Here is a 21,515-nt window from a genome sequence, read left to right as displayed (position 1 = left end):
CTTGCCTGAGAGTCTTTGGGAGTTCAGGTGCCTGACTTAAAGTCATCAAGTGCTAGCCCACAGTAGGGACCCAATATTAATTTTGTCTAATCTCAAACTTGGGACATACAGGAGTCCTCTCTAGAAAGATACATAAAAAGATACTTTGGGGACTTAATGACTAGATCAGAAGAAAAACATTCCTGCATTCCTCCTTTGCCACCTTTAAAAGGCACGAAAGCCCACCCACTCATGTAGTTAACCATTACTGAGCTCCCAGACTATGCAGAGAGGAAAAGAAAAATTGAAATGGATCTTGAGCTCGGGATGCCTGGGTGGCTCAGTCGGTTAAGTATCTGCCTTTGGCTCAGGTCATGATCCAGGGTCTTGGGATTGAGCCCCACGTGGGGCTCCCTGCTTGGTGGGGAGTCTACTTCTCCCTCTGCCTCTGCCCCTCCCCCCACTCATGCTCTCTCTCGAATAAATAAATAAAATCTTAAAAAAAAAAAAAGGCTCTTGAGCTCATGGGCGACAAGTGCACAGGAAGATGAGTGATAGAGAGAGGTTCTGATGTCTATCTAGACCATAGTTGATGCATAAAAAGGGAGGCTGTCAGGGTAAGTGTGCACCAAACACAGAGGCCGATGCATCAGCAAAGGGAGCCAGAGGTACTTGGGCACAAGAGGCAGCCTGGCTTGAGGGGGACTGCTCAGTGCAGTGTGCCCCGAGTGGCGTGTTTAGGGGCAGCAGGCAGTGCGAGAGAAAGCTCTGGTCTGAGAGCAAGGTCCGAGGAGGAAGCAAGCTGTGAGGGACAAGGTCCTGCAGGATGTCACAGGTGGTCTGGAGCAGCGAGGCCATGTGGTGATGGCCCTGGCACCCTGAGCTGGGGTTAGTGCCTGGTGGGAAGAGAGCTGCGCAGATGGGAAACTAAAGGCAAGATGGAGACCCAAAGAGTCTGGCTTAGGAATCAGGAGTCCTGGGTGTCAGTTGCTGCTTTGCCACAGGGACCGTCACTTCTCCTCTTTGGGCCTCAGCTTCCCTGTTAAGTGACAGTGTGGGGCACATGGTCTTTACAGGCCTCTCAGACCCCATTATTCCAGGGTCCTGACTCACAACATACAGGGAACATGGCAGATCTGCCCAGGGCAGAGAGGGCAACGAGGCTCCACCTCGAATGCCCACTCCCACTAGTAGGTTGTGCCTCCCTGGAGGGCCGTGCGAAGAAAAACTGCAAAAACACTCCCAAGTTCCACAAAAACAGAATGCTTGGGAGATTGGTGAGACCCCCCGGGGCTCAAAATACCCAAATAGTAGGAGTGGCAGGGATTTTCCATCCCCTCACTTAACGTCCCGTTTCCTATGATGGTTGCAGAAATGAGCCGACCACTTATGGTATGAGGATATGGAAGATTCGTTTCTCCTGGGGTCCTTACTGCAGGCAGCAGGCCAGCCTCCCCCCAGTCCTAGGCTCCCCAACCCTTTCCTCATGCAGGCAGATACCCTGGAGCCGGTCTGCCGCTCACTGCCGATCCTCCATGCTTCCTGCTTCTGTCCCGGAACTCTGCCCCCTATTCCTGCAGCCAAGACACAACTAATTAATCACGACAGGCTCTCTAACTGAGAAAGGCGAACTTCCTGTAAAAAATGTGGACAGTAAATAATTCTGATCATTTCTCTACTTTGCCTTTTTATTATTCCTCCCCTGGTGTCCTCCTCTCCCCCCCCAGCCAGGGCTACGGCTCTCAGATGGACGGCCACAGTGCCGCTAACAGACGGGGGGTTATTTCATACACTAGGGCACCAGGTTGTGGTACAGCTGTCAGGAAGAGAAGGGGAATTATATTGCATCTTGGAGCCACCGGCAATGAACTTCTGCATAAAAGACTAGATTTGCCATGTATTATTTACGCCAGCATCAATTTTCCCAGCTGGCTGTATTTACTGTGCAAATTCTTTCCTGTTTATGGGCAAGGCCATGGTTCAGCACCTCTGGCTGTGAGGCACCTCTATACTGTGGAGGGGCCCTACAGGGCACCATGCATAATAAACAAGTAGCTGGATTCACTGTGGCCACATCCTCCCTTCCTGTTAAATTATATCCCTGGGACTGCAGCAAGTTCACAGTCTCACCTAGTCATGGTGATGCATGCAGGTGCATGAAACCAAATCAGCAAGAGGGAAAAAAAAAGGAAGAACTGTTCTTTGGAACCTCACTAGGGGAAACTGAAAAACATCCTTCTGGGGGGAAATCAGGTGGCTCTGGGGCTCAAGGAATTTCCTGTTTATATTTTTAAGAGCATGACATGGATAAAGAAGGGCTTTGCATTTACAAGGTTGCTTCCACCCAGTAACTCAAAGACAAAGCTAGGGGAAAGGGAGCTCCATCTTACAGATGGAAAAACAGAGGCAAAATAAAAAAGAGAGAGAGAAGCAGAGGCTTCCGAGCTCCGTCACTGTGTGAGGATGGAGTGTGGGTAAGATGGTGACACATAGGGTCCTGTCCGATCACTAGCAGGCCTCTTCAGAGAGGCCGGAGGCCAGGGTGAACTCTGCTCGCAGGGAAACATATATGATAGAAACAAGGAAGAAAACTTGGCACGAGCATGAGTTTCTGGGTCCTTCCACCACCGAATCCTCTCTCGCCTGTAGCTCTGTTTCCACAGAAAGAGAAGCTGAGGAAACAGAGATGTCTCTTGTGTCCAGCCCAAGAGCTTCTACTGTAGTCCCAAGTACCGGGTAGCAGTGACCAGCAGCTGCTAGTGTGCAGAGAGGTGGGGCGCTTGATGCCCCCCCCTTCCCAATCAACAGCACAGTCATATCTGATCTCCCTGGGACGCTGGGCTCTGCTCTGGAGGCGCCCAGGTCCCGATGTCTACCATCTCTTGGAAACCTGTTGGCTGAAGAAGACAGGAGGGAAGGGTAAGTTTTTGAGTTAAGCAACTCAAGCAGGCAGCCTCTTTGGTTGCCGGGTCTCAGCGTCCAAGAATTCCCCTATGAGACATCTGGGCACACAAACACCCTCAAGGGCCCAGATCCCTGGCTTTCCCCTGTGGCCGGCTCACCAGACGGGGAGATTTGGTCAGATATACCCTGCGCCGACTGCCCGACGCTCCTGCTCCTTCGTCAATGTCCAGGAGAATCCGGGTGCTGGGTACAAAGCTCCAGGAGCGTCCGAGGGCAGGTTTGAGCTCCCCACTGTCTCTGTCTCGGGTCATGTGGTTGGTTACCTGAGGCAGAAAGAAGCAAAGACTTCCAGATTGATAATAGTGGCATAGAGGATATCTGTTCCTTCTGCTTCATTCTGCAAGTGGGAAAAGTGAGGCCCAACACAGAAAAAGGACTTCCCCAAGGCTCCCTGAGTTATTGACAGCTGGTCTGGAACTAGAACCCCAGGTCCTCACTTGTGCTCAACTCTTTCCACGAAATCACCATGCCTCAGGCTTGACTCCAGCAGAAGGTCATAGCTCATAGGTCTGGGAATAAGCATCTCTGTCTGCACTTTGCTGGAGGGAAGATAGTGGTGGGCCTGCGCCTCCTACACCCCCAACCCAGCAGACAGGCATTCTGAGACCATACCACCCAGCCCTCTGTGGCAGGGAGTACATCTGCGTGTAGGGGGTCGTGGGAGCTTCGAAAGGGAGGTCGTAATCTGGTCAGTCAGTTCTCCGGTGCCCAGGATAGTCATAGGTAGGCAACCTGAGCCTCACAGCATCCTTTGATGAGAGTATCCCCACCGGCCCCCCAACCAGGGGCAGGGGGCTGCAGCTTGTTCATCACTGAGTCCCCACTGCCTAAGCCAGGGCCACAAGCAGGTGATCATGTACAGCCTGAAGTCAGGAGAGGGAGGCCCTGGGACTCAATTTAAGAACACTGCTGGTGGGTGTACAAATTAGTATAACCTTCCTGGAAATTTGGTGGTATCATATCTACACATTTAAAAATGTATGTATTCCTGGGGCTCCTGGGTGGCTCAGTTGGTTAAGCGTCTGACTTTGGCTCAGGTCATGATCTCAGGGTCCTGGGATCGAGTCCTGCATCGGGCTCCCTGCTCAGCGGGGAGTCTGCTTCTCTCTCTCCCTCTGCCTGCCCCCCACACCCCGGCTCGTGCTCTCTCTCTCTCTGGTTCTCTTTTTCTCTCTCAAATAAATAAATAAAATCTTTAAAAATAAATAAATAAAATAAATTTAAAAAAATGTGTATCCCTGACTCTGTAATTATACTTTTAGGAGTTTGAGGAAGTAATATGAAATGTGCAAAGAAATTTAGGTTATCAGGGTGTTCACTGAAGTTTTACTTAAAGATTTATATATTTATTTTAGAGAGAGAGAGCGCGAGCACGTGAGCGGGGGGGAGGGGTAGAGAGGGAGAATCTCAAGCAGACTCCCTGTTGAGCACGGAACCCAATGTGGGGCTCGATCTCACAACCCCGAGATCATGACCTGAGCCAAAATCAAGAGTCCAACACTTAACCGACTGAGCCAACAGGTGCCCCAGAGTTTTACTTAAAATAGAGGAAAACCAGGGGCGCCAGGGTGGCTCAGTCGGTTAAGTGTCTGCCTTCAGCTCAGGTCATGATCCCAGCGTCCTAGGATCGAGCCCCATGTCGGGCTCCCAGCTCAGTGGGGAGCCTGCTTCTCCCTCTCCCTCTGCTGCTCCCCCCGCTTGTGCTCTTTCTCTCTTGCTCTCTGTGTCAAATAAATAAATAAAATCTTTTAAAAAAAAATTACAGAACACTTACAAAAAAAATTAAAAAGAAAATAAAAGAGGAAAACCGGTAATGACCTACAAGCCCCAAATCAAGAAATAGATCATTATGGGATACCAGGGTTTGGCAAACTACTCCCGACAGGCCAAATGTGGCCCCAAAATTATTTCTGAAAGTCAAGTTTGGCTGGAACATAGCCATGCCCTCTGTTTAGGGACTCTCTGTGGTTGCTCTCACACAATCTAGGCGGAACTGAGTAGCAGTGACAGAAACCATCTGGCCATAAAGCCTCGACCATTTACTCTCTGGCCCTTTACAGAAAAGTTTGCTGATCCCTGTACCACAGGTATTAAATAAAATATGTAACAGCTAAAAATGGCATTTTTAAAGCATCTATTTAAAGACATGGGAAATGGAATGAGATGAGTTGTTGTTTTTTTTTAAACATGGTTACAGTTTAGTTGGAAAACTGGTTAAAAATACACACATAAATGCAGAGAAAAGAGATTCTATGGAGATATATAAAAATATGAATATGTTTTCTGTGGATGTGGAGATTTACTACAAATTTGACTCCTATATTTAACTATTTTTTACCCTATGAGAAGCATGCAGACTTTTAAAAAAGTCCTCCGAAAGCAGAAAAAGTTACTTCGAAAGCAAAAACATCCCTTTCTATGAAGCACCGGAAAAGGCAAAACTATAGGGACAGAAACCAGATCAGTTGTTGTCTGGGGCTTGGGGACCTTTTTGGGGTAACCGAAATATTCTAGATCTTGATTGTGCCTTGTAACAAGAGCGGATACATTATTAATTGTTAGCCAAATTTCAAATGAGGAGAAAGTTACTGTGTGTAATTATTCCTCAATAAACCTGTCTTGAAGTAAAAAGAAAACCAAGACCGTCCCTGACCCCTTGGCTATTTATGTCCGATCCCATCACAGTCCAGGGCTCTAGATGGCCCAGGGAAGTTGGGCTAAGATCCCTTCCTAAAGGACCACATTGGGGGTTAAGTTGCCATTTAAGGAATGTAAACAGCTGGAACTAGAACTCAAAGTCAGGTCCCGCCTCGGCAAAGCCCAGGGAGCAGAGATAAGACCAGCAGGCTGGTGAAGCCCACATCCTCACCACCACCGCCATGCCAAGGTCCCGGGCCAGGGTCTTCAGCTCTCGGGCCAGCTGCATCATCAAGGCCAAGCCTGGAGGAGGAGAAGCACAGGGTGAGGGCAGCAAGGCACCTGGGACTGGGCTGACCAGGGAATGCATTCCAGAGCTGGGAGGCAAGATCACGTCCCGGACCTGGGCTCTGCGGCACCTCTTACCTTCCCTCTGCTGACCTCCCAGAAGTGGAGAGACCACCGCAGTGACCGAGTCCACAACCACCACCTTCACCGTCGCCGAGGCACTGCTCACCTGGGGAGAAGCAGAGGCCATAAACCAGTTGGCCTCTAGGGGGCGTCCAATATAGGGCAAGCTTGCTCCTCTATCAGAAACCGGTAAGTGGGCGCCCGAGTGGCTCAGTCAGTTAAGCATCTGCCTTCGGCTCAGGTCAGGATCCCAGGGGCCGGAGATCGAGCCACGATGGGCTCTCTGCTCAGCGGGGAGCCTGCTTCTCCCTCTCCCTCTGCCTGTGCTCTGCCTACTTGTGCGGTCAAAATGAATAAGTTAAAAAAAAAAAAAATCTTTAAAAAAAAAAACTGATAAGAAATAAGTCCTCCAGGGGCGCCTGGGTGGCTCAGTCGTTAAGCGGCTGCCTTCGGCTCAGGTCATGATCCCAGGGTCCTGGGATCGAGCCCCGCATCGGGCTCCCTGCTCGGCGGGAAGCCTGCTTCTCCCTCTCCCACTCCCCCTGCTTGTGTTCCCTCTCTCGCTGTCTCTCTGTTGAAAAATAAATAAAATCTTTAAAAAAAATAAAAAAGAAATAAGTTCTCCAACCCCAAATACAGCTGTGCAGGCATCATGGAATTTCAGTAAGATCTTTTTTCCCCATCTCCATTTGTAGGTATAATCAATTTTACTGAAGACTTGGGTGGATAGAGGGGGTTTAAATCACAGGACATCACAGATACACCAAAATAATTAAATTTGAGAAATCCCTATTCTAAGTTCTGTGGCCCCAGTCAAGAATTTTCTTTCTTTTCTTTGTTTAACTTATTTATAATCTCTACACCCAACTTGGGGTTTGAACTCACAACCTCGAGATCAAGAGTCACATGCTACACCCACAGAGCCAGCCAGGCCCCCAGTCCTGAATTTTTTTTAGGATTTTTTTTCCCTAAAGTTTATGTATGTATGTATGTATGTATGTATGTATGAAAGAGAGAGAGCGCGCGCACATGCATAGGGGAAGGAGAAAAAGAGAGGGAGAAGGACAAGCAGACTATCCCAGGCCCTATCCCAGGACCCTGAGATCACAACCTGAGCCGAAATCAAGAGTTAGGTGTTCAACTGACTGAGCCACCCAGGTGCCCCGAGACTTTTTTTAAAGTAGGCTCCACACCTAGAGTGGAGCCCAACACGGGCTTGAACTCAGGACCCTGAGATCAAGACCTGAACTGAGATCAAGAGTGGGATGCTTGGGGTGCTTGTGTAGCTCAGCTGGTTAAGCAGCCGGCTCTTGATTTCAGCTCAGGTCATGATCTCGGGGTCCTGGGATCTAGCCCCATATTGGACTCCCCACTCAGCAGAGATGCTCCAGGATTCACTCTCTCCCCCTCCTTCTGCCCCTCCTCCCACTCATTCGCTCACACGCACTCGCTCCCTCAAATAAATAAATCTTCAAAAAAAAAAGGAGTGGGATGCTTAACTGACTGAGCCACCCAGGCACCCCCAGTCCTGAATTTTCTTAGCGGCCATCTTTCTTATGGCCAGCCTTCCCCACCACCATCTTGCCAGGCTCTTCTCCCTCTTCTGCTTACTTCCCAAATTCCTAACTCCCTGTGCTGAAGGGGTTAGCCTTCTCTTTACTTCAGTCTCCTTCTAGATCATGCCTCTAGGGCCTCATCTTCCACATCTAAAGCAGTTCCAAATACAGACTATATAGACAGCCATGTTAAAACCATCATCTTTTATCTCCACACATGCATTAGCATCGTCCTAGTTTCTTGGACCTAACCTCCCTTACTCTTTATGTCCAAGTCATTTGCTGATTCTGTTTCCACAACGTTCTTTCTCACTTCATGCGAGCCAAATCTTGGATTTTCAGCATAATCTGGTTTGTCTTTTGCATGTCTTCCTTCATTGTCCAGTTACTGACTCTCATGTCATCCACTCATCTAAGACAGGATGGCAGAAAAGAAGAGAAGCTAAAACTGAAACCAGCTTAGCTCTTCCTCACTCTGGGAGAGCAGGTTAAAATCTCTGGCTAAAATGCAGACAGCCAGCCTTTCACTGCTAGTAACTATGGAGCCATCAGGTCATCCGTGGCAGACAGACCCGAAAGTGGCCCCTTGACCTCCACCTCCAGGTATTCAAGCCTTGTGTAATCCCTCCCCTAACCGTGGGCGAGTCCTGTGGCTGGCTTCTGACTAATACAGTGTCAAAGGTGCTGGAATGTCACTTTCTTGATGAAGCTATGCTATATGGCAGAGATGATGGGACGACGTCACTCCCAAAATTACATTATGTTACATGAAACTGCATGTTGCATTTTGCTCTCACTTTTTTTTTTTTAAAGATTTTATTTATTTATTTGAGAGAGAGAGAGCACATGAGAGGGGGGAGGGTCAGAGGGAGAAGCAGACCCCCTGCTGAGCAAGGAGCCCGATATGGGACTCGATCCAGGGACTCCAGGATCATGACCTGAGCCGAAGGCAGTCACTTAACCAACTGAGCCACCCAGGCGCCCTCACTTTTTTTTTTTTTTTAATTTAACTTATCTGAGAGAGAAAGAGTGAGAGCACGAGTGAGGGGAGGAGCAGAGGGAGAGAGAGAGAGGGAGAAGCAGACTCTCCCCCGAGCACAGAGCCCAATGAGGGGCTTAATCCCAGGACCCTGAGATCGTGATCTGAGCCGAAGTCAGAGGCTTAACCGACTGGGCCAGCCAGGCGCCCCTTGCTCTCATCCTTGTGCTGTTTTGATGAAGCAAGTGGTCGTGCTGTGAACTGCCTATGGAAAGGGCCACAGGGCAGAGAACCCTGGGAGCATGGACAACTGCCAGCAAGACACTGAACCCACTAGGAAATGAGTTCTGGTGACAACTTGAGTGAACTTGTATGCAGATTCTTCCCCAGTTGAGCCTCTAGATAAGAACACAGTCCAGCTGCCATTTGATTACAGACTACTGAGATCCTAACAGAAGCCCCAGCTAAGCCATGCCCAGACTCCTGACCCACGGAAACTGTGAGATAGTAAACGTGTTGTTTTAAGTCATTACGTTTGTGGTAACTTGTTATGCCATAATAGAATATACTATCATAATGGTCTTCCAGTAAAAAAACACATCATTTGACCTGGGAGTTCAGAGATTTAGTTCTTATCCTAATTATGTAGTGACTTTGAGCAACTTACTGAACTTCTCTGGTCCTCATTCTCCTCATCTCTAGAAATGAGAGGGCTGGATTAGATCGGGGCTACTTGACTTCATGTCTCAACACACATGGGTCATAACCAGCTACAGCTCCTATGGCAAGTATCTGTTCAACTATTAAGTGTTCTAAAGTTTGTAGAAATCATTTACTTTACATACAATCTTGGGCATGCCCATAGGAACATGTTATACTTTGGGGTCTGAGGAAGTTTAACGAGAGTTGAGCTATTCTAAGATGTCTTTCTAAATCTAATAGCCTATAAATCAGTGCACCAAATCCTGTCTAAGCACCCAGCAGATAAAATGGGGTACCAACCCAAATGCCACTCTAAACCCCTCTTCCTTGTTAACAGGATTCTGGATGTGTTCAGGTAGTGGGCAGAAATCTGACGTCATGGAAGGTGGGCCCAACCCCTAGTCTAAGATACACATAAAACTCCATTTTGGCCAACTAGATGTAAGGCGAAGTCTACTAGTGGGTTTTGGAGAAAGATTTTTCTTTCCTGATTAAAGGGAAGAAATGCAGAAAAGGGGCCATCTATTACTGCCCTGAATACGCGTTTTGATGTGCGAGGATGTGATGCTTAGAGCTATGGCAGCCACTTTGCAATCATGAGGGGGAAGAGCAAGAGAATCAGACACACCAACTAGAGCCCTGATACCATGGACCTGCCAACCTCCAGACTCATGAGAGATAATTAAATGCCCTCAAGGTTCAAGTGCCTGTCACACAGACTCTATTACTTGTAGCTGCAAGTAAACCTCGATGATCCAGGGGGGATGAATGCAGAAATGAATACAACATGATCCTTGCACTCAAGGGTCTTACTGTTTAGTGGGGAAGATGGGCAGGTAAACAATAAGGAACTCAGGAAGGAATTAAGCACGCAGGAATCCCATCCCATCCTGTGGCAGGCGCAGCTGGAGTCACCAGATGGCACATCTGCATTTCCAAACAGTCTGTGCTAGGACACCTGCCCACATGCAGACAGCCCCGGCAAGCTGGGTGAAGCAGGGAGGGGCAGAACAACAGGCTCACCTGCTGGGACATAGCACCCCGGAAGTCCTGTAGCACGTCCAACATCTGGAAGATGTCAAACGCACGTACCACCTGGATCCTCTGGAGAGCTCCTGCCTAAAGGGTTAGGAAGGGGAAGGAGGGGCTTTGAATAAGAGGGAGCAGGGGCTCAAGCAAGATAAAGAGGGATTTTAAAGCTGAGCAGAAAGAGACCCCTAGTCATAAGGACTCTGGTCCAAGATGGCAAACGGGCTTTTTCTCCTGGGCCAGTTCTCACAGTGGTGGCTGCCTGGGTGCCAAGCTGCAAAGCCAAGTCACGGCTCAGCGGGAAAGTATGGCAGGTCTGATTAGGAACGTCTGCCATGGCAAGTAATGGGAAGGAAACACAGATGCTGCGTGCCTGCCAGCCCTGAGTTAGGCTGTACAAGGAGCTGGGTCACCTGGGAGATCAGTGGGGGTAGCATCCAAGCTGGGATAATGTCATAACAGGAAGAACTGAAGAACACAGGAAGAATTAATAGAACAGCACGTTTCAAAGCCAGAAATGACTGTTCATCCAAATGGTCAAAATTCTTGCAATATAAGGGATAATGGGGTCTTTCTGTGTCAGAACCTCAAAGGAACTCAAGCCTCCTGCCCCTTACCTGCTCCTCCTCTTCTGGGGTTCTGGCCTGAAGGAGCTGGAGGATGCGGGAGGCTGTCAGTCCTCCGCTGGAATCAATGTATACAACATTCTGCTGTAGGTCATAGGCCACATTTGCAGCCACACAAAGACATACCTGAGGAGACAAGGCATTGGGAGAACTTGAGCTCCCAAAGAGGGCCCAGAATGGGAGCCCCCACCAAATCCTGTCCAGATCCCAGTGACATGAATGGGCCATATTCAAGCCCCACTTCTCACCACCCATCTCCCTGAATCACAAGTACATTGGCAGAAGCTCCCCCAGGGATCCAGAGCTATGCACCCACCTTCCCACTTCCTCCCCACCCACCACCCGTCACGTCCTCCTGGCTGCCAGCCGCCCATGTACCTGGGTTTTGCCACTACCTGGGCCTCCTACAATCTCAGTCACTTCTCCAGTGTAGAGACCAGCATCAAGCAGTTTGTCCAAGCTGATGAAAGAAGAGGAAGGAAGAGAATCAACCCAGCAGACTGGTGGGAACAGAGGGGAGTAGGAACTAAGAAGAAAAGCAAGACATTCCTTCCCAGCACTGCTTCTGTCCAGAGATGGTCTGAACATCTCTAGGGAAAGAGGGCACGGCTACAAGCTCCTCCTTGGGCCCCTCCTCATCTGTTCACTCCCAGCCTGAAGATCACTCTGCTCTCCACAGAGGTCTCTGCACCCCAGCAAAGAGTCCTCCTTCCATTCTCAACCTTAATCCCTTATGGGTTTCCTTGGTAGCATTTCCCATAATTTGTCATTATTTATTTATTTATTTAAGATTTTTATTTATTTGAGAGAGATAGCGAGAGAGAGCAAGAGTGGGGGGGGCGGGGAGAGGGAGAAGCAGGCTTCCCAATGAGCAGGGAGCGCAATATGTGGGGCTTGATCCCAGGACCCAGGGATCATGACCTGAGCCAAAGGCAGACACTTAACTTACTGAGCCACCCAGGCACCCCCATCATTTTTTTTTTTTTTTTAAGATTTTATTTATTTATTCATGAGAGACAGAGAGACAGAGGCAGAGGGAGAAGCAGGCTCCCCGCGGAGCAGGGAGCCCGATGCGGGACTCGATCCCAGGATCCTGGGATCATGACCTGAGCCGAAGGCAGACGCTTAACCGACTGAGCCACCCAGGCATCCCACCCCCATCATTTTTTAAACTTTGAAATAATTATAGATTCATAGGAAATTGCAAAAAAAAAAAAAAAAGATTATACAGGACGGTTCCGTGTACCCTTCCCCTCACTTCCCCTAATGATGGCCTCTTGTACTGTATGACATCGCAAGCCAACCGCGGTGCAGTCTACAGAGCTTATCCAGATTTCCCCGGCGTTCCGTGTGTGTGTACAGTTCTATGCAAACTTATCACCCGTGTAGGTTTATGCAACCACCAAAAGCAAGATACAGAATATTTCCATCACTATAAGTCTCCCTTGCGTCACCCTGTTATAGCCACACCCCTCCATCCCACCCCGAATCCCTGGCAACCACCAACTGTTCTCCATCTCTGTTATGATGTTATTTCAAAAATGTTACATACAAGGAATCACACTGTACGTAGCCGTTGTGGCTGGCTTCTTTCGCTCAGCATCATTCCCTTGAGATCTGTCCAAGTTGTTGTAGCTGTTGCTTTTTATTGCTGAGAAGTAGCCCATGGTATGGATGCACCAAGTTTGTTTAACCATTCACCCACTGAAGTCTGTTTCCAGGTTGGGGCAATTGTGAATCAAATGGCTATGATCATCTGTGTACAGGTTTTTGCGTAAACCTGTTTTTCTTTCTCTGGAATAAATGCCTAAGAATACAACTGCCAGGGGACGCCTGGCTGGCTCAGTCAGTGGAGCATGGGACTATCTCAGGGTTGGAAGTTCGAGCCCCACGCTGGGTGTAGAGATTACTTAAAAATATCAGGGACGCCTGGGTGGCTCAGTCATTAAGTGTCTGCCTTCGGCTCAGGTCATGATCCCAGGGTCCTGGGACCGAGCCCCACATGCATGGAGCCCTGCATGCATGGAGCCCTGCATCGGGCTCCCTGCTCTGCGGGAAGCCCACTTCTCCCTCTCCCACTCCCCCTGCTTGTGTTCCCTCTCTCGCTGTCTCTCTGTCAAATAAATAAATAAAATCTTTTTAAAAAATAAATTAATTAAATTAAATTTAAAAAAAATAAAATATTAAAGGGGTGCCTGGGTGGCTCAGTCAGTTAAGTGTCCAACTCTTGATTTTGGCTCAGGTCATGATTTGAGGGTTGTGAGATTGAGCCCGGCATGGGGCTCCATGCTGGGTATGGAGCCTACTTAAGATTCTCTCTCCCTCTGCCCCTCTACCCCATCTCTTAAAAAAAAAAAAAGAACACAACTGTTGTATGGTAAGCACATGTCAATTTTTGTTTCTTTTTTAAAATTTAAATTCAATTAACATATAATGTAATATTTGTCTCAGGGATACAGGTCTGTGATTCATCAGTTGCATATAACACCCAGTGCTCATTACAACATATATTCTCCCCAATGTCCATCACCCAGCCACCCCATCCCCCACCCCCTCCCCTCCGGCAACCCTCAGTTTGTTTCCTATGATTAAGAGTCTCTTATGGTTTGTCTCCCTCTCTGGTTTCGTCTTGTTTCGTTTTTTCCTCCCTTCCCCTATGTTCCTCTGCCTTGTTTCTTAAATTCCTCATATCAGTGAGATCATATGATACTTGTCTTTCTCTGATTGATTTATTTCGCTTAGCATCATACCCTCTAGTTCCATCCACGTCATTGCAAATGGCAAGATTCCATTTTTTTTTTGATGGCTGCAGCACATGTTAATTTTATAAGAAACAATAAACTACTTTCCCGAGTGGCTATGCCATGTTACTATCCCACTAGCAATGTATGAGTAATCCAGTTTCTCAACATCCTTACCAGCATTTGGTCTTGTCACCATTTTTTGGTATGGCCATTCTGGTAGGTATGTAGTAATATATCTCATTGTGGGTTTTTTTTTTTTTTTTAAGATTTTATTTAAAGGGGAGGGAGAGGGACAAACAGACATGGGGCTCGATCCCACAACCCTGAGCTCATGACCTGAGCTGAAATCAAGAGGCAGAAGCTCAACAGACTGAGCCACCCAGGTGCCCCTCATTGTGGTTTTAATTTGCATTTCCCTAAGAACTAATGATGTTTGACATTTTTGCGTGTGATTACTTGACATCTGTATGTTCTCCTTGGTAAAATATCTGTTCATGTCTGTTGTCCATTTACTAACTGGATTGTTTCACTGTTAGGAGTTTTAAGAATTTTTTGGGGGGACGGGGGCGCCTAGGTGGCTCAGTCGTTAAGCATCTGCCTTCGGCTCAGGTCATGATCCCAGGGTCCTGGGATCGAGCCCCACATCGGGCTCCCTGCTCGGCGGGAAGCCTGCTTCTCCCTCTCCCACTCCCCCTGCTTGTGTTCCCTCTCTCGCTGTGTCTCTCTCTGTCAAATAAATAAATAAAATCTTTTATTTAAAGAAAAAGAATTTTTTTAAAGATTTTATTTATTTCAGAGAGACAGCATGAGTGGGGGGAGGAGCAGAGAGAGAGGAACAAGCCGACTCCCCTCTGAGCAGGGAGCCTGACGCAGGGCTTGATCCCGGAACCCTGAGATCACGACCGGAGCCGAAGTCAGAAGCTTCACTGACTGAGCCACCCAAGCGCCTCTTAAGAATTCTTTATATATTCTAGATGCAAGTCCTTTGTTGAATATGAGGCTTGCAAATATTTTCCCCACTCTACAGCTTGTCTTTTTCTCTTCTGCAGAGCAAAAGTTTTAATTCTGAATTCATTTTTTATTTTTTTGATTAAAAATTTTATCTTTCTTGGGCACCTGGGTGGCTCAGTTGGTTAAGCGACTGCCTTCGGCTCAGGTCATGATCCTGGAGTCCCGGGATCGAGTCCCACATCGGGCTCCCTGCTCGGCGGGGAGCCTGCTTCTCCCTCTGACCCTCCCCCATCTCGTGCTCTCTCTCTCTGTCTCATTCTCTCTCTCAAGTAAATAAATAAAATCTTTAAAAAAAAAAAAATTTTTATCTTTCTTTTATTGATCACACTTTTGGTGTCAAGTCTAAGAACCCTTTGCCTAGCCCTAGTTCTCAAAGATTTTCTCCTCCGTCTTGTTCTAAAAGCTTGACAGTGTTAGGGTGCCTGCCTGGATCAGCCGGAAGGGCATGGAAGTCGATCTCAAGGTTGTGAGTTTGAGCCCCACATTAGGTGTAGAGATTACTTAAAATCTTTAAAAATAATCCAGGGGCGCCTGGGTGGCTCAGTTGGTTGGGTGTCTGCCTTCGGCTAGGGTCATGATCCCAAGGTCCTAGGATCGAGCCCCGCATCGGGCTCCCTGCTTGGCGGGAAGCCTGCTTCTCCCTCTCCCACTCCCCCTGCTTGTGTTCCCTCTCTCGCTGTCTCTCTGTCAAATAAATAAATAAAATCTTAAAAAAAAAAGTTTTAGCAATTCAAAGTCATTGGCTTGTCCATGTAATTATTAGAATAAGCTTTATTTTTACAAAAAAAAAAAATATGCTGGGATTTTGGTAGGAACTGAATTAAGTTTATAGGGCAATTTGGGGAGAATTGACATCTTTACTATGCTGAGTCTCCCAATCCATGAATACAGCGTGTCTCTCCATTTATTTGGGTCCTCTTGATTTCTTTCATCAGCAAGTTTTAATTTTCAGCATACAACTCCTATACCTGCTCTGTTAGATGTAGACGTAAGTATTTCATTTTCTTTGGAGCAACTGTAAATGGTATTACATCTTAATTTCCATTTCCACATGTTCATTTTGAGTATATAGAAACGCAATTGATTTTTATGTGCTAATCTTGTATCCTGCAGCCTTGCTGAATTCACTTAGTTCTGGGAGTTGGTGATTATTTTCTATGTGCTTGTTTTTGTCTCTCATCCCCATTTGGCCCAGAGCACCCAGGGGCAAGGACACTGGCACAGTGCTGGAAACAGAGGAGACACACAATAAATGTTGCCAGAGAAACAAGTGGTAGAACAGTAGTATTTAGTTACTATATTGTCAACACTCTGGCTGTGGAAGCCTTCAGGTAAACTCAAAATATAGCCAATTCCTGATCCATGTTCTGTCCTTGAACCATGAAACAGATCACTAACCACACTGCACTCCCTGCCCAACCTGTGGCCTGAACCACAGCCCATACCAATGACTCTGTGTCCTGACCTCACGCATCCCTTTTCCAGCTCTGCAAACACCTTCACGGGGCCCAGTATTCTGAAATGGTTCACAAAATGGTCTCTCCCATGACCCTTCTGTGTGTGCCAAGCAGCACCTTAAAAAAAACCCCATTGATTCCAATTCCAAGGACCCCATGATTATAAGCACAGGGCCCTGCCAGTCAAAACGCTCTGGTCACCACTCCAGCCCTGTGGCTTCTCCCATTGGGATCAGACAATAGCTCCATCACGGCAGTGGTTCTCCTGGTGTGGTCCCCAGACCAGCAGCAGCATCACTGGGAAGTGGTGTGAAATGCACACTCTCAGGCCCCAGCCCACACCCGCTGCATCAGAAACTGGAGAATGGATCTGAGTTTCAACAAGGCCTCTAGGTGATCTGGATGCATGCTCACGTTTGAAAACCACTAGGCTAGACTAGTGATTCTCAATCCTACCTGCATATTAAAATCACCAGAGGAGTTTTGAAAAAGAGGCCTGTATTAGCAGTTCCCAAACTTGTCTGCACATTGGAGTCACCTGGGAACTTCAAACACTACTGATCCCTGTGTCCCATCCCCAGAGAATGTGATTTAATTGGTCTGCAGGAGGCGTGACTTTCGGGAATGTTTAAAGATTCCCCAAGTGATTCTTTTTTTTTTTAAGATTTCATTTTTTTTTTTTAAAGATTTTATTTATTTATTTGACAGAGAGAGAGAGCGCGAGAGAGGGAACACAAGCAGGGGCAGTGGGAGAAGGAGAAGCAGGCTTCCTGCGGAGCAGGGAGCCCGATGCGGGGCTCGATCCCAGGACTCTGGGATCATGACCTGAGCCGAAGGCAGATGCTTAACGACTGAGCCACCCAGGCGCCCCATGAGATTTCATTTATTTATTGGGGGGCAGGGGCAGACTTCCCGCTGAGGAGGGAGCCTGACTCAGGACTCAATCCCAGGACCTCAGGATCATGACCTGAGCTGAAGGCAGACACTTAACTGACTGAGTCACCCAGGCGCCCCTAAGATTTTATTTTTAAGTAATCTCTACACCCAGCATGGGGCTTAAACTCACAGCCACAAGATCAAGAGTCACACACTCCACCAACTGAGCCAGGCAGACAGCCCTCCCCAAGTGATTCTACTGTGCGGACAAGTTTGGGACCCACCAGCCTAGAGCAATCAAGTCAGAATTTCTAAAGGTAGGACCCAGGCATAAATATTTCTTAACCTTCCAGATGATTCTAATGTGTAGCCTGGCCTAACCCACTGGTGTTGACGCTCCAGACCAGAATCGACCTCATTCTTGGCTGTGAGGACATTGTAGAAGGAATTCCCAAATCTGCCTCTCAACCGACTTCTCACCTGTGTTCCTATTTCACCTCTCCTACCGCCCAGAGGACCCTCCTCCCACTCACCTCTAACTCAGCGGAGACCTCCCCCCGCCTGCCTTGTACAGCAAAACCACACCTGGGCCTTACCACCTGTTCTGAATACAACTGATTTCTGGGACTTATCCTCCACCTTTCCCTTGGAATTAGCTTTTTTTTTTTTTTCCGGCCATTCATTCCAACATGGCCTACATACCTCACATTTCCTGAAGGCCTTACTCTAAAATGAGGAAGATACAGGAGTGCCTGGCTCAGTCGGTTAAGGGTCTGCCTTCGGCTCAGGTCATGATCCCAGGGTCCTGGATGGAGCCCCGGGTCGGGCTCCATGCTCAGCAGGGAGCCTGCTTCTCCCTCTGCCTGCTGCTCCCCCTGCTCTTGCTCTCTGTCAAATAAATAAATAAAATCTTTAAAAAAAAAAAAACACATTCAAAAAAGTAAATAAAATGAGGGAGATACGGAGATGAACGAGATATAGCTCTGGCCTTCAAGGAACCACTTATCTCCCCCAGTCGATACAACTTCTTGCAACGTACACTTCATGCTCTGGTGTCCTTGTAAAGACTCACAGTGCACATCAGGCTCTGAGATGGCCCACAGCTTTTAAAAAACGCATTGACGGGGCACCTGGGTGGCTCAGTCGTTAAGCGTCTGCCTTCGGCTCAGGTCATGATCTCAGGGTCCTGGGATCGAGCCCCTCATTGGGCTCTCTGCTTGGCGGGAAGCCTGCTTCTCCCTCTCCCGCTCCCCCTGCTTGTGTTCCCTCTCTTGCTGTGCCTCTCTCTGTCAAATAAATAAATAAAATCTTGGGCGCCTGGGTGGCTCAGTTGGTTAAGCGATTGCCTTCAGCTCAGGTCATGATCCCAGGGTCCTGGGATCGAGCCCCGCATCGGGCTCCCTGCTCCGCAGGAAGCCTGCTTCTCCCTCTCCCACTCCCCCTGCTTGTGTTCTCTCTCTCACTTTGTCTCTCTCTGTCAAATAAATAAATAAAATCTTAAAAAAATAAAATAAAATCTTAAAAAAAAAGCATTTACTTTGGGTGAACGAAGCATTTCCCAATTGTCTGACTACATAACTCTCTACCTCCCTTTTAAAAGTTACATCCGTCCAGTGTCCACAGAACACTGTGAGCAGGACTAGAAACCTAGCACCTGATCTGACTCTTTACGCCTACATCCCACCAGGAAGCAAGGCCTGTCGTACCTCCTTTCAACACGTCTCCTGCTGTCACCTGCCCTGGATTGGACTCACGCACCCCACCACCGCTGTCTCTCTCGGCCTCTCTCCTGCAAGCCTCCCCAGTCCTGTCCACCCCGCACACCTCTGCCCTGTGCCGACAGCTCCCTTTCGCATTACGGTCTCCCACTGGGAGGGAGGCACCAGGGCTGGGGAGTCAGAATGAGGAGCATGATGGATGTGACCCCAAGCTCCTGGTGTTCCTACTTACTAGCTGAGAGAACTTAAGCGAGCCACTTAAACTAAGCCCCAGTTTCCTCGTCTCTCCAATGGTTGAGTTTAACTGTAACACGCTCATTGGTGGTGGTGGAGAAAAAATGAAATCATGTGCAAGACTGGTGCCGGGCTCTCCACAGGCACTCATAGAAGGCTTGCCCCCTCCACAGGGCTTTCTGGAACCACTCTGATCTCCCTTGCAACAACCCACTGCGGCCACAATCCTGTCCATTTATCACTGAACTGCTCCCTAAGCACTTCCTCTGCCTATGTTGGTTTCATAAGCAGCCGAAGCTCCAGGGCTGGTTCGGGTTAATCAGTCCCTCCTTCTGCTGCCTCCACACATGCTTCCACTTTTCTCCCACTGACCAGCTCTTCTATCTACCCACTAGGCCCCACACTCATAAAGCGTAGGAGCCGTGCCAGACTCGTACACCCATCATCTGCACATACCTGGCACGTGGTAGGCATAGAGTGGGTGCTTGATGGCCAACAGCCGCGGACCCCCACCCGGGAGGAGCAAGCCCCATGCTGTGCGAACCTTGCTAAGAGAACGTGTCAGGGAAACAGCAATGGCCAAACCAATCCAGAGACCTTGCTGGTGGTATGGGGAACACACCCAGTTCTGATCAAGTATCCCAGGGCTGCTCCCCCCACTCCTCACCCCCCCCTCCTCTTGGGCTAAACTCAAGTTTGGTTAATAATCACTAACGCGCAGGGTCACTGAAGAGATTACGTAACTTAATGTCAGTGGCCGGGACCCAGGGTGCACTCGGTGAGTGTCAGTCCTACCACGTTCTCTCACCCTGTCCTGAGGTAGAGTGGGAAGCAGGGCCAGAGCGGAGTTGTTCTCATCTAATAATAATGAAATACTGACATCTCGTGTTATAGGATAGTGCTTTTCCACCAGAAGCAATTTTGCCCCCCTTGGGGTCATCTGGCAACATCTCTCCAGACATTTTTGATTGTCACAACATGGGGAGAATGGAGGTACAACTGGTATCTAGTGAACACAGGCCAGGGACGCTGCCAAAAACCCTATAACGCACAGGACAGAGCGCCCCCCCCCAAATAATTACAAATCCCAAAATGTTCAAAGTGTGAAGTCGAGAAACCCTGTTATAGGGTGAGAGAACTCAGAAGTCCTGACCTTCTGTCCATGTTGCCCCCATCACTACTTGAAAAACCCCATTCTCTCTAGATTCGGGCGTAAGAGGCCTGAGAGCCAGTCCTGGAGCCAGTCCTGTCCTCTAGCCTCTCACTGTCCTCCCCAAGCACACATACAAACCTTCCGATGCCAGTGGACAGGATGGCAGTGGAAGTCTTTAGTTCCTCGTACAGATCAGCGCCATTGCAGGGGAAAGCTGAGAACTGGGCCAGCAGCACCCTTCTCAGGGCAACCAGGGCCTGCGGAAGGGGCAGGGGCAACTCAGGGTGGGGCCGGGGATGCTTCAACCCAAAGCAGCCCAGAGTACTCAGCAATATACGGCCAGAGGAGGGGGCATCCCAGGGTCTCATACGTTCCCCCCACCCTACTTATCAACCTCTGGGAACCCTCTGCTCCTTTGGCTCAGAGGTGAGCATTTAGACTCACCCAGGTTTGGAGCGTGGAGATGGGCGGCTCACCTTGTAAGACAAGCCACATTTCTGGGCCACGTCCTCCAGGTCTGCGGAAACCAGGTCCACCACTGAAAACAAAACCCACGTGGTTGATTAGTAGGAAGGGAGGCCCGGGCTTTCCACACTTGGCTTCTCCTCTACCTAAAGCGGGGAGACGGTTCTACCTCGGGGCAGGCAGTCTCAGGGGGCCCAGGTAAAAGCACAGAGCCGCAAGGCCTGGCGAGGCGCCATGGCGCCCGGCGCCCGGTAGGGGTTCTGCCCTCCCCGCGGGGCTCGGCGGGCCCCACTCCCGCCTTCCCGAGCCTCTACAGAGCGCGGAGGGGACGGCCCCTCCGGGGTCCGCCGGCGCGGGGGGCGCCGAGTCCGCGCTGTGCCCAGCTGGGTGGCGCGCACGCGGTCACCTGTCTTGATCCCGCGGCTCCTCAGTTGCCCGACCATGTCTTGGGTGAGGCCCGGGCACAGCCCGGCCCTGAGCACGCCCATGTTCCCTGGGAGCCGCGGGGGCGCCGGCCTCGGGACTGCTCACCCCGCGGGCATCCGCCAGGCTCTCCGCTCACGCCCGGCGGCGCCCCTTTCCGGAGGGGACGCAGGCGGCGGCGCGGAGGGCGTGGCCCCCGCCGGGTCCCTGCGCCGCGGCCCAGCCGCTCGCGCCTCGCCGCGCTTCCGCCTTCCAGGCGCCAGGGACGGGCCTGCAGCGCCCATCTGCTGGCCGCGCGGCGACAGGGAGGTTGGGGCGGAGCCGCGCGCGGGCCGGAGCCACGCCACGCCCCCGCGCCCTTCCGGGCGGGCGCCCCCAGCGCTCGGCTCCCGGCCCACCACGGCCGGCACGCGGCGCGCGCACCCGCCTCCACCCGCCTCCCCGGGCGCGCGCGGAGACCGTGCTGCGCCCGCTTCTGTTCTAGACGCTGGGCGGCGGAGTTCGACCAGACGGAGCGTCGGTGAGCTCAGGCGCCTACCCGTTAGTGACGA

General features: G+C 49.7%; 1 protein-coding gene across 6 annotated transcripts; it reads right to left on the bottom strand.

The window, feature by feature from the left end:
* Nucleotides 1-1,640: 1,640 nt before the first annotated feature.
* Nucleotides 1,641-21,217, bottom strand: RAD51D (RAD51 paralog D). 6 transcript variants are annotated; one of them, XM_081805356.1, is made up of 11 exons: nt 20,948-21,217; nt 20,521-20,614; nt 20,215-20,333; nt 17,674-17,859; nt 11,262-11,343; nt 10,875-11,009; nt 10,252-10,347; nt 6,007-6,097; nt 5,813-5,883; nt 3,042-3,206; nt 1,641-2,876 (listed from the first exon to the last, which is right to left on the bottom strand). In XM_081805356.1, exons 2-11 carry the CDS (start codon nt 20,569-20,571, stop codon nt 2,793-2,795), a joined length of 1,080 nt encoding a protein of 359 aa, XP_081661482.1. In that variant the 5' UTR covers nt 20,572-20,614; nt 20,948-21,217; the 3' UTR covers nt 1,641-2,792. The 6 variants fall into 6 exon arrangements, with proteins under 6 accessions (XP_081661482.1, XP_081661481.1, XP_081661480.1 ...); XM_081805355.1 differs by having other exon boundaries at nt 3,069-3,206; nt 20,553-20,614; nt 20,948-21,214; XM_081805354.1 differs by having other exon boundaries at nt 20,553-20,614; nt 20,948-21,212.
* Between the last annotated feature and the right edge of the window lie 298 nt (nt 21,218-21,515).

This window comes from Leptonychotes weddellii, chromosome 15 (genome assembly GCF_054177405.1).
Source record: "Leptonychotes weddellii isolate Sample4059 chromosome 15, ASM5417740v2, whole genome shotgun sequence".
Lineage (NCBI taxonomy): Eukaryota > Metazoa > Chordata > Mammalia > Carnivora > Phocidae > Leptonychotes > Leptonychotes weddellii.
The sequence above is the reverse complement of the archived record's forward strand: the minus strand, read 5'-3'. Positions and strand labels throughout refer to the sequence as shown.